Here is a 27998-nt window from a genome sequence, read left to right on the forward strand (position 1 = left end):
AAGTTGCCGTGGTACACAGTGTGCACTTATGCGTATGCACTCTTGAGTATGTCACAGTGACAAACTTTTTGTATATGCATTAGGACACAAGTGTAAACTAAGAGTTCACCTACACTTATAATCAGTCAGTGCAGTCAAAAACATAACAGTGGCAGTGAGTCAGCACCCATACTAAAAGATATTTCCAGTCCGTCATGTTATAGCATCAGTACAAAGAAAAGGAATCAAAGAGGAAGAGTGATGCACTAAAAGCTAGTGCCAGTGATGACTGATGCATATAAATACATTATAGAAAAATGGGAAACATTTTACATAGACTTTTACAAAAGAAAAGGAGTGTTTAAACAAATGGAAGCATGTATAGTGTGTGTGTGTGTGTCTATGTGTAACAAAATGGAAGCGTGTGTAGTGTCTGTGTGTGTGTAATATATATATATATATATATATATATATATATATATATATATATATCGGTTACATTTAAGGTGGCTGTTAACTTTTATCTAATCACTGTTGGTCTAATGATATTCTTCAATATATTTTACCAGTTATAACTGTGGCAAATGAGTAAAGTTTATGATTTTTGATGAATGGTAGTGGTTTTCTTATAGATTTCAAATTAATATTGAAGCTTGCTTTATCTTAATGTATTGGACTGAGCAATCTGATGGTGCACTTCCAATGTTTTTTTTTTTAATACCTTTCTATCAGTTTAGTGTGACTGTGGTATTATAAGTAGATCATTGTGTTTCAGTACTCTGATATTAGGTCAAATGGCATGTATGGTAGTTCTTTGGATTGTTGAGTGGTTTTTAGTCAAATTCAATTACCTTGCTCACAGTACATAATTTCTCTAGTCTGGCTACATTGCATGCTAATAGTGGTTAACATGACCGTGCTGCCCTGCAGGACCCATGTTGAAGCCAACTCCATTGTTCGCTGAGGTATGATTTGACAGGTGGCTGTCAGTGTGCTCTGTGCCGATATGTAAATATGAGATATTTATGTCACTGTGGTTATCATGGAAATTATGAAGAGAATTGATGAAGGTATAATTGTGAAGATGACATAGTGTCAAGTGAGTTGAAGTAAATGGGGGCCCAACTTTAGCTGCATTTAAAGTGAAACTGTAAGGATTACCCATTTATTTTAAACCATTTGCTACCTTAAAGGGATTGATTTAGCAATAAATTCTGGTAATATTTTGTACATGTGTAATGAGTGTGTGTATTTAAAATACAAATGTGTTAATATTGATTTGGTCTGTACTTTTAATTTTAGTTCTGATTATTGTACAGTAATAGGTGCCCAAGAGTGTGTACAAGGAATTATAAGCATTTCAATAATGTATTCGTGAAAATGTTACTGTTTCATGTTGAACTGTTAGCATATTGATTGTTAGGTGGATTTCATACAAGTTCTTGCGTTTCGTTTCTTGTTGACTGTGAGAAAGATGTATTTAAAAAAATGTCTCTAAAATATGGCAGACCACAATGGAAGTAGCATGTTTGATGTCGCTGGGAATGACTGCTTTTACTGAAAACGTGGAACTTTATTGTGCAGATGTGTGCTACTTAATATAACAGGAACCAAAACTTATGGTTGACGTGTAGTTTACTAACAAAGGAAAGTACTGCACTGGAGGATTTCAAGAACATTGGTGAGACTGTGCAAACATACTTGAGATGGATGGTGCTAGTCATTGTGGAAATGTTTTGACTTAGAGTAGGAGAGTACAGGAAACTCTTAACTTAGGGTAAGGATGATTTGCATAGACTAGTAGAACAGTGATGCTTCGGAGTGGTACTGCTTTCTTGCTAGTTGAATGTACCACAGATTGTTTTCATTTACTATAATAAAAAAAAACCTTTCCATTGTGGGGGAACATGATGAAAGTGATATTTGACTCAAATAGGAAGACTGGGAAAAGTGTCAGAAGTAGGGTCCCATTGACAACATGTATGTCAGAGTGATAAGCAACACACAAATGGGAAGTGGTGACTAGGAAGAGTAACCACTAAATGTTCACTTAGTGTTTATTATAGCCACTGATACAGGATGATGGGAGTGTTTAATAGAGCCACTGATACAGGATGGTGAGAGTGTTTAGTACAGGATGATGAGAGTGTTTACTATAGCCACTGGCACAGGATGATGAGAGTGTTTAATACAGCCACTGATACAGGATGATGAAAGTATTTAATACAGCCACTGAGACAGGATGATGAGAGCGTTTAATAGAGCCACTGATACAGGATGGTGAAAGTGATTAATACAGCCACTGATACAGAATGACAAATGTTTAATACACCCACTGATACAGGATGACAAGTGTTTAATGCACCCACTGATACAGGATGATGAGAGTGTTTAATTTAGCCACTGTTACATGATGATGAGAGTGTTTAATAGAGCCGCTGATATAGGATGGTGAGAGTGTTTAACACAGCCACTGATGCAGGATGATGAGAGTGTTTAATACAGCCACTAATACAGGATGATGAGTGTTTGATACATCACTGATACAGGATGATGAAAGTGTTTAATAGAGCCACTATTACAGGATGATGAGCATGTTTAATACAGCCACTGATATAGGATAATGAGTATGTTTGATACAGCCACTGATTCAGGATAATGAGCATGTTTAAAACAGCCACTGGTACTGGAAGATGAGAGTGTTTAATACAGCCACTGATATAGGATGATGAGAGCGTTTAGTACAGCCACTAATACAGGCTGAGTGTCTAATACAGCCACTGATACAGGATGATGAGTGTTTAATGCAGCCACTGATACAGGATGATGAGTGTTTAATACAGCCACTGATACAGGATGATGCGTGTTTAATACAGCCACTGATACAGGATGATGAGAGCGTTTAGTACAGCCACTCATACAGGATGATTAGAGTGTTTAATACTGTCACTCATACAGGGTGATGAGCATGTTTAATGCACCCACTGATACAGGATGATGAGCATTTAATACAGCCACTGATACAGGATGATGAGCATGTTTAATACAGCCACTGATACAGGATGATGAGAGTGTTTAATACAGCCACCCATATAGGATGATGAGAGTGTTTAATACAGCCACTGATACAGGATGATGAGTGTTTAATAAACCCACTGATACAGGATGATGAGTACTTAATACACCCACTGATACAGGATGATGAGTATTTAATACACCCACTGATACAGGATGTGGAGAGCGTTCAGTACAGCCACTGATACAGGATGATGAGTATGTTTAATACAGCCACTGATACAGGATAATGAGAGTTTTTAATACACCCACTGATACAGGATTAAGACAGCATTTAATACAGCCACTGATACAGGATAATGAGAGTGTTAAATTGAATCACTATTACAGGATAAGGTATGTTTAATACACCCACTGATATGATACCGGATGATGAGACTGTTTTATACAGCCACTGATGCAGGATGATGAGATTGTTTAATACAGCCACCCATGCAGGATGATGAGAGTGTTTAATACAGCCACTATTACAGGATGATGAGCATGTTTAATACAGCCACTGATACAGGATGATGAGTATGTTTGATGCAGCCACTGATGCAGGATAAGGAGCATGTTTAATACAGCCATTGGTACAGGATGATGAGAGAGTTTAATACAGCCACTGATATAGGATGATGAGAGCGTTTAATACAGCCACTATTACAGGATGATGAGCATGTTTAATACAGCCACTGGTACAGGATGATGAGAGTGTTTAATAGAGCCACTGATTCAGGATGGTGAAAGTGATTAATACAGCCACTGTTACATGATGATGAGAGTGTTTAATACAGCCACTATTACAGCATGATGAGCATGTTTAATACAGCCTCTGGTACAAGATGATGAGTGTGTTTAATGCATCCACTGATACAGGATGACGAAAGTGTTTAATGCAGCCACTGATGCAGCATGATGAGAGTGTTTAATAGAGTCACTGATACAGGATGACGAGAGTGTTTAATACAGCCACTGGTACAGGATGATGAGCATCAGCCACTGATACAGAATGATGAGAGTGTTTAATACAGGATGATGAGAGTGTTTAATACAGCCACTGATACAGGAGATGAGTGTTTAATAGAGCCACTGATTCAGGATGGTGAAAGTGATTAATACAGCCATTGATACACGATGATGAGAGTGTTTAATACAGCCGCTATTACAGGATGATGAGAGTGTTTAATACAGCCACTATTACAGGATGATGAGCATGTTTAATACAGCCACTGATGCAGGATGTTGAGAGTGTTTAATATAGCCACTGGTACAGGATGATGACAGTGTTTATTACAGCCACTGATGCAGGATGATGAGAGTGTATAATACAGCTACTGGTACAGGATGATGAGAGTGCTTAATACAGCCACTGATACAGGATGATGAGAGTGCTTAATACAGCCACTGATATAGGATGATGAGGGCATTTAATACAGCCACTGATATAGGATGATGAGATTGTTTAATACAGCCGCTGATACAGGAGATTGATACAGGAGATGAGTGTTTAATACAGCCACTCATACAGGATAATGAGCGTGTTTAATGTAGCCACTAATATAGGGTGGTGAGTGTTTAATACACCCAGTGATACAGGATGATGAGTATTTAATCCACCCACTGATGCAGGATACGGAGAGTGTTCAGTACAGCCACTGATACAGGATGATGTGCATGTTTAATACAGCCACTAATGCAGGATAATGAAAGTGTGAAATTGAATCACTAATACAGGATGATGTGTGTTTAAAACACCCACTGATATAGGATGATGAACATGTTTAATACAGCCACTAATGCGGGATGATGAGCATGTTTAATACAGCCATTGATACAGGATGATGAGAGTGTTTAATAGAGCCACTGATAAAGGATGATGAGGGTGTTTAATACAACCACTTTTACAGGATGATGAGTGTTTAATACAGCCACTGATACAGGATGAATAAACTGATTAATACAGCCACTGATGCAGGATGATGAAAGTGTTTAATACAGCCACTGATACAGGATGATGAGTATTTAATACACCCACTGATACAGGATACGGAGAGCATTCAGTACAGCCACTGATACAGGATGATGTGTGTTTAATACACCCACTGATAAAGGATGATGAGAGTGTTTTAATACAGCCACTGATATAGGATGATGAACGTGTAATACAGCCACTGATATAGGATGATGAACATGTTTAATACAGCCACTAATGCGGGATGATGAGCATGTTTAATACAGCCACTGATTTAGGATGATGAGTGTTTAATAGAGCCACTGATACAGGATGATGAGTGTTTAATACAGCCACTTTTACAGGATGATGAGTGTTTAATGCAGCCACTGATACAGGATGATGAGATTGTTTAATACAACCCCTGATACAGGATGATGAGAGTGTTTAATACAGCCACTTGTACAGCATGATGATAGTATTTAATACAGCCACTGCTACAAGATGACAGGAGCGTTTGATACAGCCACTAATACAGGATGATGAATGTTTAATACAGCCACTGATACAGGATAATGAAACTGATTAATACAACCACTGATACAGGATGATGAAAGTGTTTAATATAGCCACTATTACAGGATGATGAGCATGTTTAATGCACCCACTGATACAGGATGATGAGAGTGTTTAATACAGCCACTGGTACAGGATGATGAGTGTGTTTAATACAGCCACTGATATAGGATGACAAAAGTGTTTAATACAGTCACTCATACAGGAGATGAGTGTTTAATACAGCCACTGATACAGGATGACGAGTGTGTAATACCCCCAGTGATACAAGATGATGAGTATTTAATAGACCCACTGATGCAGGATGCTGAGAGCATTCAGTACAGCCACTGATACAGGATGATGAGCATGTTTAATATAGTCACTGGTACAGGATAATGAGAATTTTTAATACACCCACTGATACAGGATGATGACAGTGTTTAATACAACCACTATTACAGGATGATGAACATATTTAATACCGCCACTGATACAGGATGATGAACATGTTTAATACAGCCACTGATACAAGTTGATGAGAGTGTTTAATACAGCCACTGGTACAGGATAATTGTGTTTAATACAGCGACTGATATAAGATGAAGAACATGTTTAATACAGCCTCTGATACAGAATGATGAGAGTGTTTAATACAGCCACTGATATAGGATGACAAAAGTGTTTAATACAGCCACTGGTACAGGATGATGAGAGTGTTTAATACAGCCACTGATATAGGATGCCAAGTGTTTAATACAGCCACTGATACAGGATGACGAGTGTTTAATACAGCCACTGATACAGGATGATGAGAGTGTTTAATACAGCCACTATTACAGGATGATGAGTGTTTAATAGAGCCACTGATTCAGGATGGTGAAAGTGATTAATACAGCCACTGTTACATGATGATGAGAGTGTTTAATACAGCCATTATTACAGGATGAAGAGAGTGTTTAATACAGCCACTGATACAAGATAATGACCATGTTTAATACAGCCACTGATGCAGGAAGATGAGAGTGTTTAATACAGCCACTATTGCAGCATGATGCGCATGTTTAATACAGCCACTGGTACAGGATGATGAGAGTGTTTAATACAGCCCCTGATACAGGATAATGAGAGTGTTTAAAACAGCCACTGATGCAGGATGATGAGAGTGTTTAATACAGCCACTGGTACAGGATGATGCAAGTGTTTAATACAGCCACTGATATAGGATGACGAGTGTTTAATACAGGCACTGATGCAAAATGATGAGGGTGATTAGGGTTTGAGAACAGTTCTGTGCCCTGCTTGTGTATAACTTAATGTAGTAGATTTGCGTGATGCTCTCTGTAGGTGAAACTAGACACAGGGACAATGTTTTTTATATAATCTACAAAGTATAAGGAATTGTTCTGAAAAATGCCCCTGAGAAAGTCAGTAATGATACCTGTACAGTGCAAAAAGTATATTTTTAGGGTAGACATGCATCAACTCTGTGTGCAGTAAAGTAGCTACCATACCATATGCATAAGAGAAAGGAGAGAGAGAGAGACATGTTTCATTTGTAAAGGTTTAAAGAAAATTAAATTGGACTAACACCCTGTTAAAATCAGTTGCATTGCATTACAAAATGACAGTAGTAGTAACGTGGTTAAACAGCGTCACAGCTGTTTACACAGTAGCCACAAGGTTTTAAAGACATGACTGGGACAATAAAATTGTATATATTTTATGCCTGGCCCATTTGTTTTACATGTTTTTTTTTGCTCTGTTGACCAAAAATCAATCTTCCTGTAATGAATGGTGTCCCTGTGTATCCTGTCACTACAATGTGACCATAAAGACAAACAACTGGAAGGGAGTCATCATCCCCATACACATAAAGATACTTATCCTCACTATCCACAGGCCATCAATGTCCCATGCATCCTACTACCCAGTGAGTAGCTTGCCTACCCAGCACCACAGACTGTCCTGACTGCCAAGCCAGAAGTCCATAGCAGAGATCAGATATAAGTGCTGGACCTCTGCAGCCTTAAAACAAATACCTGTTGACTTGCCATAGTCCTGATCTGTTCATCTGTACACAAGGAAGCCATTATTGATGCGGACGATAATGTTTTTCTTTATAATGCCCTAAACCCACTGTCTAGTAGCTGATGTGAGCTACTGCTTAACTGAATGGGCATTCTACACCTTCATGCTCATGCTGCTACACCCATTCTGGGGGGGAGGCTACCATCCCTACGTTGGAGGCACGAATCCCATATCTTACATGTTTTATTATGTTTGATGCTGTACAAGCTTCCTCTCGCGCGGTGTTGGTGTGATCCCTCCTTTCAGAATATCATGTTGATGTCGGCCACACATGCCTATCCCCACACTTGGCTCTTCCAACACCTGAGCTGCTGATCAAATTGGGTTCATGGAATGAGACATTATCCTGCATGGCTCAGAGCTGGTAGTGGTATGATGTACCTTTTTATAAATCTGTTTGTATCTTTCATGAATATTAATGGCACATTGTAATGGACGGAGTAGACTGATGAGACTGACAAGGAAAGGAGTAAGAGATGATTTTCGATGAAACTTTTTCATTTACTGTGTGTTTTGGGTACACACATGGCACACACTTGGCAATGCTTTTGATCTGTTCATTAACAGCACCATAACCACACCCTCCAACAAGAAGCTAGCCAGTAAGTAAAGAGTAGCAGGAGATGGACTTTCTTACAGAAACAGGGTCTCACGGTATGTTCTTTCCACCTTTAACTCCAGACCTGTGAAAACCTTACTCATATGTCACTATTAAACAGCAACACATAATAATCTCATTTCTGCTGTCTTGAGAACAGTAAGAGAGATCGGTAATATGCCCTAGCAGTCATGGCATGAAGGGATTGTCATGTTTGTATTGCTGCTTCCATGAGCTAAATTACTCAGATGGTAACCGAATCAGAGTCAGAGCTGTAAAACAAAGGAAAAATTGTGTTTGTATGTGTGTTTCTTGTCTGTCTGTGTGCATGCATGAGGTCACTGCTGTACCAGCCAGGCTGTGCCTCCTGTGTAGCAGACTTACCAAGTCACTAGACAAGTAAAATATCTGCTTGTTTCTATGGTTTATACTTTTTATCTTTCATTCTTAGTCAGTACTCTTTATTGAAGGTTTTTTCTACCGATTCTGTCATCCTATTAATTTTTTATATGTAAATAGATGTCTTGCATAGAAGAATGTGGTTCTGCTTGAGCTTTTGCCTTCTTTTTACATTTCCTGTTTTTTGATTAGTTGAACATTATTTGTCTAGTTAAGTTTGGCATGTATTTTCCAGTTATTGTAATGCAGTCTAATCTTACTATGCTTTTTTGCATTAGTGACTTTTCATTTATTGCTTTGTTTCATTAATTACTCAACTCTTGCCTATTACTTTCAAAGTAAATTTACTATCTTTGATCTTGGTCTTTGCTGAAGTGGGCCTGATTTGGATCAGCCATTTTATGCATTTAGAAATAAATAAATAAGATAAACTCTGTACCGGTTCATGGACACTGGAGTTAAGTTGCTCTGTCCATGAACACACAAATGGCAGGCATTTAATGGATGCCCCTGCACTTTTGCACAGAAATCATCCATTTATGTGTATGGGCACTTCTCGATGCTAACCCTTCCCAAACTCATTAGGGGTTTTTTAGATTTATTTGGGCCTTGGCTAAACAAGAAATGTTCATATATACCTCTTATAAAAGGATGCAAAATACAGCATTGCACACAGCTCATGCTCAAAACACTTGGTGTATTTGAGTCAGATGTTGCACTTTTTGATATGGTTTGAAGTCTCATAGCATCAAAATATGTGCTTATATCTAGTGGCATATGAATTTTTGTAGACCGAATGCATTTTAAGATTTTTATATAATTTGCAATTATGAACTACTATGCAGAAACATTGCTGTTTTAGAAGAATTTTACATATCTTTCATGATGCTTTGATAAATGGATGTCTGTAAATGGTTTTGTATTCAGACATTTGCATTGAATAATTATGGAAATGAAACAAAAAATAATACACTAAGTGAAAAAGTGTGGTTTGCCATTGCATTAAAAGACATAGTGTTTGATTAGTGTGGGCCAGGGATATGTTTAAGCTAGATCATCTGATGATAATGAAGTAGTAACTTACATGGCAGAATTAAGATGACATAAATACAGACTGGCAAAGAGTATGAGAGAAACATAAGATGCAATTCTTTAAAACTAATTCGTACCACAGGAAGAAAAGGCAACTACATAAAATTAAAACAGTATTCCTGTTCCAGAGACTTCCTATACTCTGGAACAAGATACCCATCTATGTCGAGCAAAGTTCCTCATTAGCACTCTTCAAGAAAAATCTTGATGAGTGGATGGGAAATAGGAAATGCACCCCGGGGATCACTTCTGTGGCTCTGCTTGACAGGGGCACAGGAAATTAACTTTCTTGGGTGGCGTAAGTCAAGGAACCTTGTTGGCTAGGCTTACTTAGGCCCTTGGGCCGGTAGTCTAGTACCTACCTATGAACCTATATAAATACAAACTGATAGCATGCAAGAAAAACATGGGCAGGACATGGACCTAACTGTTTACATTTGTGATATGCCATTCGAAAGCTCGATATATAATTTGCATGGACCAGCTATCCGTAGTTTACATTGACTGTCCATCACTCCCCAGGACAGTAGCAATCTGCTGTCATTTCACAGTGAGCCAAATAAAGCAAGCTGAGGAATAACTGGGCAGAAAACTGAAGATTTAAGGAGTAAAAATCTTTCTCCTTGGAGGCTGAAATGCTGAGCAGGTAGCAACCATTTAAAAATGACTTGTTGAATTACACATGCAAATAATATTTATTTAGAGAAAACAAGGAAGTGATGAATGGTGTAAAAAGCTCTGCTCAAGTTAAGGGATATGAAGTTATGTTTTGTATATATTGGAGAAATGTATAAGAATTGCTTGCATGGTGTTGGCTTAATGCTTTTGAAGATGTAAGACATGAAATGTTAGTAAACATCTTTGCTAAATTATCACTTATGACATAGGCAATCATACATTTACATAAATGAAAACCAACCATATTGACATAGTCTTAGTTGCAAGCATTTCACATCACAAACCATAGTGATATAATTCTAGTTGCAAACATTATACATCACTTATAATCTGCCTAGTCATTGTCAATCAAACATTGCATAGCTCATTCAAATCCTGCTTTCTTTTAAATGTCATTCCTCCCCTGTTTGTATTGTATCCACAATTCCCATTTTCCTATGTAATTTGCTTCTACCCTTTTCTAAAGATCCCAATTTCATTTGTTTTATCTCTGTTACTGTATTCACTACTTCTAGTACAGTTGGTTTAGACTTTGATTTCCATTTTCTAGTAATTGCCTTTCTGGCAGCCACCACAATTAGGCTCAGCAATGCCTTACTATATCTAGGCAATTCCGATTCTGTATCATAGCTCAGAAAAATCATTTCCCTAGTTACACCAGTTTTCTCACCCAGTATTTCTGATATAGTCTGAAGGGAATCTTTAAAGTCTGCCAACTCATTACACTCCCAGAAAATATGTTCCCAATTAACTTCTTCTTCCCCATCATACCTACAACATTTACTGTCTACCTGAGGAAATTTTTTCTGCAGTCTGCTTGGGGTATAATAATAACTGACATTTCCAAATCCTAAATATTCTAGATTTTGCATATTTTGGAGACACATGTATATATCCCCATTGTTTCTTTATGAATTATTTATCCAGTCTTTCTCTCCCTCTTTCCAATTCCTTCTAACCTCCAGTGATTGATTCTTATCATTGTCATGAAATATTTTATATGCTCTACTAACTGTTCCTTTTTTTAATAGCAGCATCTGTTTTAGATTCTACTAAAAAGTCTACCAGCGCTTGTCTTTCGTTTAGGGACCTCCCTTTTTCTTTGCCTATACTCTGATATCAATCCTTGATAGGGAAGTGAATTTCTAACCTGCAGTCCAAATAAATGCTTGTCATTTTCCCATTCTGTTACCTTTCCATCTGTAGTTATTTGCTCCCAGTTCCATGGATCTTTTGCCAGTTTTCTCCAGTAAAGTACAGCCCCCTCTTGAATATTGTCTGCATCCCTAATTGCAGTCAACCCTATTGGCAGGATCTCCTTTCTCTATTCTCGTGTTAGCTTAGTTCTTAGAATGCTTTCAGCTACTTTATGAATATAATATTCTGTATAGTTAATATTGTTCTCCTTAAAGGTCTGTATCCAAAATCCCAGTCCTCTCCTTGTTTCTTGAGCTTAACTTCATTTCATCACCCCCCCCTTCAAATTTGGGTAATCCCAATCTGCCTTGTTCTATTGGAAGAATCAGGTAATCCAATTCACTCTTTCTATCTTCCCATCCTAGATAAAATCCCTCAGCTGTTTAAATGCTAGCCACATCTTCTTCTCTGATTGATAAAAATATGCTTGACCTGTGTATAAGATTAAAGGGACTGACAATATTTTAACTGCTTGTATTTTACTACTAACTGTATCCATTATAACAGAGCTTCCAATTTTAGTTTTTTGTGTTATCTTTTGTTTAGACTCTTCCCACATGTCCTTAACTGCCACACTGGAGACACTTTTAATCCATGCTCCTAAATACTTCATTTTTATCATGTCCCTGTAAATATGGGTATTGCTGAACCAATTTGTGTGGGGGTACATAGTTTACTGCTATTGCCTTTGTTTTAGCTTCATTCATTTTGTATCCTGAAAAGATTTGAAACTGTCTCAAAATGTTCCACAACACTGAAATATCATTTTCTGGTTATATCAGGTATAAAATAACATCTGCAAATAGGACCAGCTTTTCTTGATTACCACTCCAATTATGTCCTTGAATATCTGAATCCCTTATTTTCTGTGCAAACAGTTCTAAATATAATGCAAATAACAAAGGGGAAAGAGGAAACCCTGCATGGTTTCTCAAACAGAAATGGTCAGAGATGAACCCACCCACTTTAATTTTTGCATCCAATCTCTCATATCTTCCTAATCAACTTTATAATTTTATCAGGGGAATGCAAATGCTTCCGTTGTGCTGCACATGAAGTCCCAACCTACTATGTCAAATGCTTTCTCTGCATCATGACTCGCCAACAATAGTGGTATTTTCTTACATTCTGCTTCCCTATGGATCATCAGTGTTCTGTTAATGTTGCTGAATGTTGGTCTCCCCTCTGCAAAACCACATTGGTCCATATGTATCCCTTTTAGCATCACTTTTACCATTCTTTTAGCCATTATAGACATAAAAACATTATAATCATGGTTTAGTATTGAAATGGGCCTGTATGAAGCTAGATCTGATGGATCTTTACCCTCTTTAGATATTACAGCCACCACTGATTTTCATCCAGGATGCTGGCACTTCTCCTGTTTAAACCACATAAGAAACCATCCAGGGAAACAAAGCATTCTGTTCTGCTTTTAATCCAACATATAAGTAATGAACCAGCTTGGTTGAAAGCAATATAGACCAACTTGGATAATAACAATAAATAAAAGTTTACTAGAGAATGCTACAGAAAACAATAACAGACAAAGAATAGGTACATTTAGATGTGGGCATTGTAGTCAGTGTAATTATTTAATTAATAAAAGTGAAGTTAACCCAGTAAGTAGAGCTAGACAATTGACAAGTAAGGGATTTTTTAATTGTGAATCCTTTGGACTGGTCTATTTGGTTATATGTGAGGTTTGTGAGTCCCTTCTATATTGGAAAGACAGAAAGAAAATTAAAAAGAAGGATCTATGAACATTTAAATGATATCAAGAACAAAAAAGAAACCAGTATATAAACACAGCACGGAATGTAGGGAGGCCAAATTCTCCTCCTTTGTCCTTGAGGGGGTGAAAAAAGACATTAGGGGAAGCCTTTGGGAGGAGAGGATTGAATATAAAGAAATGTGGTGGCAATTGACACTGGCCTAAATGATACTATCTCTATTAAATCCTTGCTAAAAATGAGAGCGGCTAAATTGTAAAAAGAAGAAAGAATACTTTCTTTTTTTTTTTAGTTTTTAATAGCAATTTTCATGTTTGCCACAAGAGGGAGCCTGGACACTTGTTAATCTAATACAATATATATTTCAAGTTTTTAAATTGTTTTTTTAATCTACGTTTCTTAAAAAAAAAAATTTATTGGATTCAAGTTTTTAATGATTTTGCATGACAACTATAGTGTTTTGTTGTTCAAACAGATCTTTTATAAAAAATATTTTAAACTTTTAAGCTTATGAATTAATGGAAGTTCTTAATAAGATAATTGCGAATGACACTTGAATTGTCCTCTTAAGCCCTATAGGTTAGAATGAATTAAGCGGGAAATTTATTTGTATAAATAGAGAAGGATTTAGGAATGTATTATCTGAGGAAGTTACAGCTTCACTGTGACGAAAAGCGTGCATGAGATTTTCTACGTTTATTGTTACTATCCAAGTTGGTCTATATTGCTTTCAACCAAGTTGGTTCATTACTTATATGTTGGATTAAAAGCAGAACAGAACGCTTTGTTTCCCTGGATGGTTTCTTATGTGGTTTAAGTGTTGTTTTAACCATCGGTTGCTGTTCATTTTTAACTTTTCCTGTTAAAATACTGTTCAACCAAACCTTCCAGAACTTTATCATTTTTTCTCTCCTTGCTTCCAAACGTCTACAGAATACCATATATTCTTGTGGGCTTTCCTGTAGATTGGTTATACATCATCATTTTTATCTCATCTCCTCCTATCCTTAACTGTTAGTAATTGAGCCTCATCTACCTCTAATGTTGGCATATTTAATTCTTTCATAAACATTGCCATTTGTACTTTTTCTTGACTTCCATATTTCTCTACTTTATACAGACTTTCATAGAATTTCCAAAATATTTCTAATACTGGATTAAGGCCCTTAGCTTGATCTAGATATCTTATCTTCCTTTGTTATAGGATCCCTATGCTTGGCGGCAGCCCTTTCTACATTCTGTTGCCTGAGTCATGTATTAAAAGTTTTTGTGGTCTAGAGTTATTATAAAAAAAAAAAACAGTTGCTTAACAGCAATATTTCTAAACTCAAGCATATTATTGAGGTAATCCTTTATTTTCTGTTTATCATTCTGCAGTTTTTCCTGTTCTGTGAGATTCCCCCTATTTTACATTATTTTAACATGTCAGTCCCTCTAAATAATTCTTATTACTTCTTAGCCATATCTCAGTTTCTTTTATTCACACCCTATTTTTAAATTCCACTTTGATTTTATCCCACTCCCTAGCTATATTTTAAGAATAAATTTCTTTCTTTAATAGCTCCTGAATAAATTCCACTACCCATTCCTTAAATTCCTTTCTTTTCAACAGCTAAGTGGAAAAGTACCAGTCTCCACCGATAAGCAATATTCCTTGCTGAAATTTTCCTAAGTTCCATTCTAGCAGTTTTAGGTAGAATGTAAATACATGCCAGTGTAGTCCTCCTCCATTGCCAGGAGCCCTTTAGTACTACAAATCTACCATGATTATCTTTTTATCTTCTTCTTTCACTATTAAAGCTCCTCTTGCAATTAATGTAAGTGTTGCTGTTTTCCTTTTCCCAGGTATTCCACTGAATAATCATCCTGAAAACCTTTCTTTACCAAATTCACATGTTCAGTTCTTTCCAAGTATCTCTCATGTCGCATAGCTATTTGCAGTCGACATTTCAATATAGTTCACTACTCTCTTTTTTGTTCATCTGTGAGACCATTAACATTTAAACACATTACAGGTAGCATTATTGTATTAAAAAAATATTATTCCCACTTATGTATAACAGCTTTTTTGTTAAATATGTAGTTCAGGCTTTTGTGTTGCATGCATACACACTTTGGCAGGTTGATCTTTTATACATATGTTTCTTGTTATATCCATTTCAGCCTATATCACATCTTACAAAACTTTTTGTTTTATTGAAAGCCCTTAAACAAAAAACAAAAACACTTCCAGTACCCCCCAACTCCTATTAACTTAATAGTAATACACAACTGTGTACTTCATCAAATATTGAAGTTTTACTATTCTACTTGGAACAAATGTTCCAAACTGACAGCCACACTCACGAACTTGAGTTAACCTAAAAGAAAGGTTGTCCATGGCAAGATGCATGTTGTAGCCTGTGTTTTTATGAAGTGCTGTCTGGCTTTGTTTTATCTTTTAGCTCTCATCTTTTAGCTCTCCCAGCTGGGAACACACTTGAATGCTTTCAGCTAATATTATCTCTCATCCATTTCTCTTCATCAGATTGTCTCCTGGAGATGTGAGGACCAGGTACAGAATTGCTACTTAAGCATACATACATTTATATGCTAGATAAAGGCCTTATGTTCAAGTATTCTTTTTCATTTACTTGCTTACTCTTAAACTTCTTACTACACCAAGCTAAGGGCCTTAATCCATTCATTTGCCTATGCAAGAATGAGATAAAGCACACTAATTTTTCATGCTGTTTTAACCGGACTTTTTAATTTTTTTACATTGCAATGCCTACATTTCTCAAAACTGACAAGGAGAAACAGACAGGAAGGGAGAAAGAAAAAAAGAAAAACAGGAGCACCTGTTAACATTAGTGTATTCCCATTACACTTAAAAATAATGGAGAAAACTTTGTAGCATGCAAAGAAAATAATGCACTATAAAAATGGTAATGCTAAGAAATAAAATATTTTACTTACAGTTGACTTCCTCCTTCCTCTTCCCCTCACCTAAATATTTTTCTGAACATTAATGACATAATGGGCATATAATTTAGAGTCCCCTACAAGTTTAACAAAAGTCCAATATTTCCAAATTTTCTTTTTTGGTCATGTTTTACAAATATAAATATTCCTTTGTAATCCCACATTTTGTCAATTTCCAAGTTACTGGTTTTATGACTATTCATCTCCATCTCCCAAATCCTGTATCCCCTTCATTTTCAATGTACTGTCAGTTCTTCTAGTCAACTCTTGTACTTTTTTCCTTCTGTAAAGCATTTTCCAATGAAGCATTGAAAAAAGGTTTCACTGGCACAATTTCTCTATAGTCTTTATTACCAGAAGAACAAGGAGCATCTCCTTCTGTTTCACAGCTCACGTTTTGTTGGACAAACTTATATTTCTTCCTTAGCATGTACTTCATCAAAAAATGATTTTGTCCCTTCAGCGAAAGAATATTTTGAAGATAGCTGGGTATGGCAGTTTGAATCTCACGCCTGCTTGTCAACTTTCCCAGAATAGTGGAACAAATTTACTCCTCTTCTGCCTGGTGTACAATAATTAATCATTCTTCACAAACTCTCTGCTGTCTCCTACTTTCAGTACCTTGTCCTTTTGCCACAGTTTTGTCAGAATCAACTATTTCTGCTGGTAGGATTGCATCTTTCCTATTAAAGGTGTATATTGCTTTCTCATAGCCAGGTTTAGAGCATAGACACTGTGTGCTGCACTTTCAATTAACAACAACTGCTGTGTAATACCAGTCCAGGTGCTTCTTTGTGCTTTCATAAAAGTTCATAAAAATTAGTACAGTCTGTTCCTTCCAGCTTTTCTGGTGCAGCAGAAAATCTCAAGCTTTCATTACATGCTCTATCCTCTAATTCTATTATTTTTGAAACATCTCTTCTTGAGCAGTCTCATATTCAGCCAGCCTTTTCTTCATTTCGACCTCGGAATTATGTAGTTTTATCACCTCATCTGAATCTTTTTACACCTTCTTCCATTTTTTCAGCCTTTTGTTGTTTGAGTTGATGTATTCCATTAGTGTTTTCATTTATTTTCATCAGGTCTGTGTGCAGTTGTCTTATACTTTCTTCTAGGTTCCTGGAAGTCAAGACTGGAGCTTACACTGCTTTTTGCTGAGCAGTTGCAGTACTTTTCCCAGTCAGTGTTTCTTTCCTCACCTCTTGTAGCTGATTTTCTTTCAAGTCCTTGGTATGTCTTTTTTTTCAGGCATCCAGGCAGTGCACTTACTAGCCAGTTATTGAAATTTACTCAGAAATACAAGTCCACTGGCCTTTATACTGGGAGATCTAGAATTAAGCTGTTACTCAATGTGCAGCCATCACAGAAGAGTTGGCATCAAATGTATTGATACTTAGTGATATTATGCAGTTATTGTCATGTGTATTGCAACTTTGACATAAAACATTTCTTCTGAAATTTAAGTGGCAAATACATGGCTTAGATATTTGAGGTTTGCAGCTCTTTTCCAAGTTGATTCTTAGCAGCAATCTGGAAAGTTCTCAATTCATACTGTTTTTTGTATTAAAATTGCAGAAGCCAACAAAATTTTGCATCCACATCTTGGACCTCCAGATGAGCGTCTGGCCCTTCATGTATTACGTACACAAGGTCTTGTACCAGAACATGTGGAAACACGAACACTGTATAGCTCTTTCCAGCCTAACCTTTCTCAGGTAACCATTCTTTCTAGTGAGAAAATGTTACTTTACTCAATGCTAAATAGAAAACATGAGTATGTGAAGTTTAATAATTATAATTGTGCTGATGCTTATTAAATATTTCCTTGTCATCAAAACCAAGTCTCTCTGTAGTAGCCTTCTAATTTACTGCCTTCTGCACTTGTTTTTTAGTCATTTGTTAATTTTAATTGCATTTATTTAAATTGTATTTGCCATAATATTGCTACACACTCAAATGTGTTAGCCTGCACTGCAATTTGAATTGCATTTACTGCTGTTTTAGCTGCTTTTCTGTAAAAAAAAAAAAATCTAAGCTTGTTTCCTGCCTTTCCTGTAACTAGTCTAATCCAGGTACAGACTTGCTGTATCCAGGACTGTTGGTAAGCATCTGAGCCCCCCAAGCCTTTCTGTGTTGGAGGGAAGCCTTCTGGCTTATCAGTGGGAGTGGTAAGCACTAGGAAGCCTATCTACCACTGGAAGAGTGGGTTTTGGCCCAGAGACATGGCCTGCACCTATCACCCATGGGATTCCGGATACTGGCTAAGGTTCTTGCCGCCCCTATAGTGCCTTTTTTTAGGAAAGGTTCAAATGACAAATTCACCACCGTAACAGGAACAGGCAAGCAAAAACTGAGGGTGATGCTACTCAGTGCTAGAAGTCTAAATCTCAAAATGCACTCATTCGAGGCCCTCCTTAAAATGGAGAACATAGATATCTGTGCAGTGACTGAGACCTGGTTGAAGCCTCCAGAGAGCACCCATGCACTACTAGGCTATAACTCATACCACACTTTTCGGCCATGTAACCTGGTCTGGAAGACCAAAGGCAGAGGTGTGTCCATATTCATTAAGGATATCCACACCTCCAGGCTAGTTGCTCAGCATAATGTAGCCGAGGTTATCCAAGTGCAGCTAACTCTGGGCAAAACTGCAATCCAAATTGTAGCTTACTACAGATCCCCCACCATGCCCCAGGATTCCCATTCCTCTTTTCTTGATGCACTGGAAAACATTAGGGTTCAACCAAGCACCCTAATAATGGGTGATTTCAACTACCCCCCCCCCCATTAACTGGGAAAACTACTCATGTACCAACTCCTTCACTCAACGCTTTCTGGAATTCATAAACTGCAGTGCCCTGGATCAACTTATCCACACCCCCACCAGGGGCAACAATATCTTAGATAGTCATTACCAACATGAGTGACCGGTGTTCCACACCTGAAGTCAGTGGCTCATTGGTCCGATCTGACCATAAGCTAATTACCCTAGATATCCACATCCTGCCCCCACCCCCCCATTAAGGAAACCACAGTAAAATATTTCTCCAAAGCCAACTTCGTGCTTCTTAGAAGTGGTGAACTTCATGACACCCATGCAGATGGACAATACAGATGTTCATCGTGTTACCCTGCTGCAGTCATCACAGTTGGGCTATCCTGTCGTCAGGTGGTCCCACAGTCAGCCTGAATTCCAAAGTCTTGGTCTGGCGTAGGTTGCTGTCGCTTCTCCCCTGACGTCAGTGCGCCAGGGTTATATAAGAGGCATCCAACGCCATTTTCTTCAGTCTTTCTTGCCATGTGGTGCCCGAAGCAGAAGCAGTTCGCAAGTGCCGGTCGGCCGCCACCTGAGATTTTCGAATAGAGTTTCAGTCCAAAGACTTCAAAGCTAAGTACCCCCATTGGGGAACCTTTTCTTGCCTCAGTCCGATGTCAGAAAAAGTTAACAATTGCATTTCTTGTGGGAAGCAAATACCTCATAAGGACTTTCATTCTTATTGTATACCTTGCCTAGGCCCAGACCATGACATCACTGGTTGTCGGTTTTGTGTTAGGTTCAATAAGCGAACTATAAAACGACACTTTGATTTTGCACGACACTACTTCGGTAGGAAATTTAATTACACTATGCCGTCGGAGCAACCGGCTACCGGCGTGCATAAAAAACGCAAAGATAAAGATAGGCAGCCTAGATCCAAGCCAGACTCCGAGGCCTCGGCTGGGCCGGTCTCCGGTTTTCAGTAAGGCACCTACGCAGCCCCTGGCTACCACAGAATTGGAACCCCAGACCACTTCGGATACTCTAGCAGAGAGTTCTAGGCTGACGCAGTCATTTTCTTTAGGCCCTACCGACGACATTGCAGAAGGAGAAGCCGGTGCTGTAGAAACACCTTCAGTTTCAGAAGGTGTCTTCATACCGACTACTCTCACCATAAAATCTTATGCTAAGCTTAAGACTCCTCTAAAACCAAAAAAGACTGCACTTCAGTCTCCAGTTCAAGGCCCCATGCCTAAGAAACAGATGCTTAAAATGGCTGAAGATTTGATTTCTTTAATCAGGGGTTCCCAACCCCACCTCCCGACAAAAGGCCTAGACAAGAGGAGGATTATGCCTCCTCTGATCAAGTATCTATTTCCTCAGGATCCTCTGGGGAGCAGGATTACTCCTTTCCCCCTTATGAAGATCCTGATGCTGAAGATTCCATTCCCTCAGCTTCTCCCCCTGAAGACTATTCCTTTGGGGAAACCTTACATACCATGAGGGAACATTTCCACTGGAAAGTCAAGACTACTCCGACTCAAAGGAAAGGCTCTGAGAGTTTCTTTTACTCCCCCAGCACAGACCACTTGCTATCCCCCCAGGTTTAGACATTGTGGATGATGTTTACTTAGAATCTAGTCTAAATCCAGATTCTCTGCCTCCTGCTCCAGCCAAACCAGATAGATACTATAGAGTGCCTGACTCGCACAAATTCCTTTACAAAAGCCCTGTTGCTGATCCAGAGACAATCTCCCAGGGTCCCAAAGGGGCTAAGGCTTCTATGGCTAAAAATCCTGTACCCTCTGAAAGGGACTCCAGAGCACTAGGTAGGTGGGGGAAGAAGGTTTACACCTCAGCTACTCTAGCTATGAGAGCACTAAATTGTCAATTTCACATGCTTAAATACCAGCAATTCCTAATGTCTCAAATAAAACAAAAGATGAACACGGACCCTCAACAGTCTAAATTCAAGGAAATGCAGGATCTGTTGCATGCAGCTGAACAGGTGGGCAAACATACTTTACAATGTGGATTTGATTCCTTGGAAGCTTCCTGTAGAGCAGCTGTTACTGGGTCTGTTATACGTAGGCATGCTTGGTTAAAGGAACAAACTCTGCCTGATCATGTTAAAGCAAAGTTACTAGATGCAACCTTACAGCAGGATGTCTTATTTGGGGTTAAAGCAGAAGAGGTTTTAAAGAAAATGGAGGATAAGGCAAAATCTATGCAGACGGTCAAAGATTTCTTACAGGTACAGCCCCCACGCTTCAGCAGAAATTGGCCAACAAAAAATTGGTCCTTTCCAGCTTCTGACATACCACAGAGGGGTAAATACAGGTGCCCAAGGGACAGAGGACAAGCACAAATCCCTTACAAACCTCAACAATGGGGCACTGCAACACAGAAGGGAGGAGAAGACAGGTCCCAAACTACTAGAAGGCAAACACAATGACTTAAACCTCAAACTGCCAAGCAAAACTCTCTTGCAGCTCGCTTGGGAGGAAAATTAGCACTTTTTGCAGACAACTGGCGCATCATCACAAAGGACAAATGGGTCCTAGACATTATCTAACAAGGATACAGATTCCATTTCCACACCTTGCAAAGGATAAAAGGAATGCCAAGCCTGCCACAAAATCAATGGGCAGAGGCACAAAAACAAATTACAGCTCTTATGGACATGAGCCATTCAACTGCTACCTACACAGGAGCAAGGCCAAGGATTTTACTCAAGGCTATTTCTAGTCCCCAGAAAGGACAATGCTTGGAAGACCCATTCTGGACCTTTCAATTCTAAACACCTTCTTGCAAGTACCCAAATTCAAGATGCTAACACTACAGCAGCTTCTTCCCATGTTAGGCAAGAAAGCTTGGCTAGTAACATTGGACCTCAAGGAGGCATACCTGCATGTCCCTATCAGACAAAATTGCAGAAGATACCTCCGTTTCATTGCAGGTTCAACCCATTACCAATTCTCTGCACTGCCTTTATCTACTGCTCCCAGGGTCTTCACAAAATGCCTGGCACCAGTAATTGCATACTGCAGACAAAGAGGAATTCAAATATACCCATACCTGGACGACTGCCTCATCCAAGCAGAAAGCAAGGACATTCTCTTTCAACATCTGGCTTTTGTAAAACACCTTCTAATTTGCCTAGGGTACACAGTAAATGAAAAGAATTCAAAACTAGTGCCCTCACAAAATATGACATTCCTGGGTGCCAGCTTGAATACAATGGCCCAGATGGCTTATCTAACGCCAGACAAACAACTACAACTAACTCAATACTTCAAAACAATGGCAACAAAGACCCAACTCCCTGTAAGAAAAATTCTGCAGGCCTTGGGCTTCATGGCATCTTGCATAGTACTAATACCATTTGCTAAACTGCATATGAGGAAATTACAATGGTACCTAAAAAGCGTATGGACTCAACACAGCCACAGCTTGGAAACAATGATACCTCTCATTCCCTGCCTTCAACAGGAGTTTCTATGGTGGTCACAGGCATATCACCTCAACAAGGGTCAGCCTTTCAACTTACCCCCAGCCAGGCAAGCTATGACAACAGATGCATCGGACTACGCCTGGAGGGCACACATGGCAGGACAGTGCGTTCAAGGCATATGGACTGCAGATCAAAGGAATCTGCACATCAATCAAAAAGAAATGCTAGCTGTACAGAATGCCCTGACAGTCTTGAAGGACCTCTTACATCCAGGACAGCTTACAACAAGGACAGACAACACCACAGTAATGTGGTACATAAACAAGGGGGTACACACTCCTACCCTCTATGCAGACAAGCAATGACCTTGTGGAGCACAGCACTGGCTTACCAAGTTCAATTACAAGCTCAGTTCCTGCCAGGAAAAAACACATTGGCAGACGACCTAAGCAGAAACATCATGGATCCCCATGAGTGGAAACTGGATCCACAAATATTTGCAATGATGACTCAAAAATGGGGGCACCCAGACATAGACCTGTTTGCCAGCTCCCAAAACTATCAGCTAACAAATTTTTGTACAAGGACATATCGCCATCAAGCTTGGAAAGTGGACACACTCTCATTCAGTTGGAAAATGCTGACAGTATATGCCTTCCCTCCATTGCCCCTCCTCACAAAGGTGCTGCTGAAAGTCAGGATGGAGAGACCCTGAATGATACACATTGCCCCAGACTGGCCACGCCAGTGCTGGTACCCACTATTAAGGAATATGGCCCAGGGCCCACCATGGATTTTACCACAAATTACTCATCTGCTCACACAGCAAGACAGTCAAATTCTACACAGCCAGCTCAAAACCTTAAATTTGGCTGCATGGCAAATCACCTAAGCAACCAGCCAGCTCCTCTTTCACAAGTTGTTATGGATGTTATTTTGGAAGCCAGGAGGCCCAGCACCAGGAAAGCCTACCCAGACAAATGGAAAAGGTTTTTTGCCTGGAACCAAGCTAAAGGCCAAAATACCCTTCAGCTGGACATACCTCAGATTCGACAATATTTAACTGAGATGTTACACAAAGGGCTTTCTTTTTCATCTATTAGAATCCACTCCTCATTTATTTCAGCTCACTACAACATGGATCCTCCCTTATTTTCACATCTACTTCTAAGGCAGTTTATCAGAGGGACCAAAAACATTAGGCCTCCCAGGAGAGCACCAACACCAACTTGTGACCTCAATTTTGTTCTGGAAAAACTTACGCTACCTCCTTTTGAACCAGCTTTCTCAGCTGACTTAAAGTTTATATCATGGAAGACTGCCCTGCTGCTAGCAATTACTTCAGCCAGAATAGTCTCAGAGCTTCAGGCACTAATGGCAGTAGAGCCTTTCCTCATTTTCATCAGAGTTTCTCTACGAACTAACCCCTCCTTTATGCCTAAGGTGGTATCCAGTGTGGCTCTAAATCAAACCATCCATTTACACACCTTCTTTCCAAATCCACAGAACAAAGGAGAAAGACTCCTGCATTCCTTGGACATTCACAGGCAGCTATGTTACTACTTGGATAAAACTAAGGTTTTCAGAAAATCTGACCAGCTTTTTGTATCCTATGCTACAGCTTCACAAGGAAAGGCTATCTCAAAACAGACCATTTCCAAATGGATAGGACATTGCATATGTTTTTGCTACACCCATCATGGAAAACCAGTTCCTGCTAGCATAAGGCCCCACTCTACCAGGGCAGCAGCTACATCTACAGCCTTCCACAGGGGAGTGCCAACCAAGGATATTCTGGACGCTGCAACTTGGAGTTCAGTACACACCTTCACCAAACACTATCACTTACCTCTTTACTCAGACTAGAGCTGGCTTCGCCACTGCAGTTTTGCAGGGCCTTCTAGCCTCCTCTATCCCTGTTTGACTCCACCTCCCATCCTTAGCTTTGGGATTCTACCCAAGTGTGATGACTGCAGCAGAGTAACATGATGAACATAGTACAGTTTTGTACCGACCATAAATGTAGATGTTCGACTGTATACCCTGCTGCAGTCCAGGTTAGCCTCCCTCTATCCCCTCTGACCTAACTAAAACCTTTCAATACCTTAAAATCTGATACAACCTTTGTGGTGTATTTGCTTATAGCTGGACAGATGTTTTGTTTGTGCTAAGCTTTTATTATTAGTACTATCTATTGACCACCTTTTGGGGGGACACCTGACATTTGGGGCAAGAAAAACTGAAGAAAATGGCATCGGATGCCTCTTGTATACCCCTGGCACACTGACATCAGGGAAGAAGTGACCGCAACTGATGCCGGACCAAGACTTTGGAATTCAGGCCCACTGTGGGACCACCTGATGACAGGATAACCCAAGTGTGATGACTGCAGCAGGGTATACACTCAAAACATCTACATTTATGGTAGGTACAAAACTGTACTTTACGACTACTGAATCCCAGGGCCGCCTGATGACAGGATAACCCAAGTGTGATGACTGCAGCAGGATATACACTTGAACATCTACATTTATGGTAGGTACAAAACTGTACTTTACGACTACTGAATCCTGCACAATTGCACTTTATAAGCACTTACCCAAGTGCATGGATCATTCTATCCCAAAGAGAACCAAGACGCTATCCTCCAAAAAAGGAAGCCAATCTGGTGGTCCCCTGCCATAAACAAACTGTACAACAGAAGGAAGAAACTGTTGCAAAAGAGAGTAAAATCTCATGAGTGGAGGAGCTCCCTGGTCACCCTCAGTAAGAAGCTGTGATCCCTGATAAAATCTTCCAAAGCTAGTTATGAAAACAAATTCGCCACTGATTCTAAAAGCAACCACAATGCATTCTTTAGCTATGTCAAGAATCTCAATGGCAACACTCAGATCTGCTCTGAGTTACAGCACAATGGCACTAATTATATAGTCCCAACTGATATTGCCAACATCCTGGCAGATAGGTTCAGTGCTAACTTTGCCCCCCTTTCACCCCCTAAAGAGCCCATGTCTATACCGGAAGAATGCAAAGTTCCTGTAATTTCGGCTGCACAGGTAAAAACCACACTCTCTGAAGCCAAGAACACAGCATCCATGGGACCAGACAACATCCCAGGCTGTATTCTACATGAACTACGGAATGAACTGGCATCCCACCTAAGTACCATGTTCAATCATAGCCTCACCTCAGGCTTTGTGCCCACTGAATAGTGTACAGCGATGGTTATCCCACTCCACAAAGGGGGAGCCACCACTGACCCTGGGAACTACCATCCCATTAGCCTGATGAGCCTGGTCTGCAAGGCCATGGAACGTATCATCATGGAACCTATAAACAAAGACATTAGTAATCTCCAAACTCTGGACCCCACCCAGTTCGGGTTTGTAAAAGGCAGATCATGTCTCCTAAACCTGATAGACTTCTTTGTAGTGGTCACCAAAGCTGTAGACGAGGGTAAGGTGGTTCACACAGCCTATCTAGATATTGCCAAGGCTTTCGACACCATCCCCCACTCTGGAAGTATAGATAAACTCACTAAACTAGGTATAAATCTCTGTCACAAGATGGGTTGTCAACTGGCTCACTGACAGAACCCACACTGTGAAAGTAGCAGACTCCAAATCTGACTTCAGACCAGTGACAAGTGGAGTACCACCGGGTTCAGTCCTGGGTCCTCTTCTGTTTGGTTTCTACTTCCCTGAAGGACAGGCTAACACAGAAGGTCTTTGGCTAACGAAGTTCGCAGATGACTGCAAACTCCTAACGATGTGGACATCCTACAAATGGGCCTCACTGAGACAGATGCCTGCTGTCAAAGCCATGGCCTCAAGCTCAGTGCCAAAAAGTGCATTGTCATCCCCTTTGGTAAAAACTCTGTACCCATGAACTACAACATAGGTGGTAGTATACTTAACACCGAAAGTGTGATCAGAAACCATGGGACACAGGTGCACAGTAGTCTCTCCTTTGATAATCACATTGCCACAGTAGTCAGGAAATCCTTCTACGTGGCACACCTCATCACAAAAGCTTTCTCATCCAGAAAAAGAGGTCATTGTTCCCATCTACTCATCCCTCAGACCCATTATAGAGTACAACACCCCTTTTGGTATGTACCTCACAAGACATCTACAACAATTGGAAAGGCTGCAGAAATACCTCATAAAGAGGATTATGGCCTCAAACAGATGCCCTATGCAGACTGTCTCAAAAAAACTCCAGCTTTACTCCATTGCATATCGCCTACTCAGAGGTGATCTCTGCCTAACATACAAAGCTATGTCAAACCCAGAGCTGTTGGACATGCTCCACTTAAAAAGTCCCAATCCCTCTGAGCTACATGCTCTAGGGACCTAAACCTTGTCACCACAATAAACAGAACAAGCCGGAGGGATAGATTCCTGTCCCAGAGACTTCTCATACTCTGGAATAAACTACCTATCTATATCAAACAAAGCTCCTCATTAGCACTCTTCAAGAAAAATCTTGATGATTGGATTGAGATAGGGAATTCACCCTGGGGATCATGTCTGTGGCTATGCACGACAGGGGCACAGGAAAATAATTTTCTTGGGTGGCAAAAGCCAGGGTACCTTTTTGGCTGGGCTTGTATAGGCCATAGGACCGATAGCCTTGTACGTACCTATGAACCTATGAATTGTAGTTCATTGGCCGTTTGGGCAGTTTTTCCATCTCTTTCTACTTTCTGGTTTAAAATCCCGTGTTTGCATTTGGTCCCCACCATTCCTGTAACTAGTGTAGTCCAGGTACAGATTTGCTGTATCCAGGACTGTTGGTAAGCTTCTGAACCCACCAAGCCCCTCTGTGTTGAAGAGAAGGCTTCTAGCTTATCAGTGGCAATGGTAAGCACTAGGTAAGCTATCTACCACAGGAGGAGTGGTTTCTGGCCCAGAAATTATAGTTTATTGGCCGTTTGGGAAGCTTTTCCATCTCTTTCAACCTTCCTGTTACTAGTCTAGGCCAGGTACAGATTTTCTGTATCCAGGACTGATTGTAAGCGTCTGAGCCCCCAAGCCTTTCTGTGTTAAAAGGGAAGCCTTCTAGCATATCAGTGGGAGTGATGAGCATTAGGTAGCCTATCTACCACAAGAGGAGTGGTCCCTGGCCCAGAATTTAACTTTCTGGTTTGAAAGCCGACTTTTTGTTCTTGTTCACCCATATTATAACTAGCCTCCTAGCCTTAGTTGCTGTATCCATGATTGTTAGTTAGCTATAATCCCCCCCCCCCAAGGTTCTGTGTTGGAGAGAGAAGCTTTTAGCTTATCAGTGTAGCATTAGGTAGGTAGCCTATCTACCACAAGAGGAGTGGTCCCTGGCCCAGAAATTGTAGCTATTGGCTGTTTGAGCAGTTTTTTCCATCTCTTTCAACTTCTTGGTTTAAAAGCCGCACTTGCGCTTGTTTCCCACCTTTCCTGTAACTAGCTTAGTCCAGATACAGAGTTGTTGTATCCAGGACTGTTGGTAAGCTT

The 27998-nt window shown here is 39.6% G+C and overlaps 1 protein-coding gene across 1 annotated transcript in view; it reads left to right on the forward strand.

Moving 5' to 3' along the window:
* Nucleotides 1-27998, forward strand: part of LOC122788744 (myoferlin-like) — a gene marked incomplete at its 5' end in the record, with an annotated part of 518429 nt that overhangs the window by 353321 nt on the left and 137110 nt on the right. The window contains 1 exon segment of the mRNA XM_044055638.1: nucleotides 17870-18009. Within this exon segment, the coding sequence (XP_043911573.1) occupies nucleotides 17870-18009 (140 nt within the window).

This window comes from Protopterus annectens, chromosome 14.part0 (genome assembly GCF_019279795.1).
Source record: "Protopterus annectens isolate FY-2018-M chromosome 14.part0, PAN1.0, whole genome shotgun sequence".
NCBI classification, from domain to species: domain Eukaryota; kingdom Metazoa; phylum Chordata; order Ceratodontiformes; family Protopteridae; genus Protopterus; species Protopterus annectens.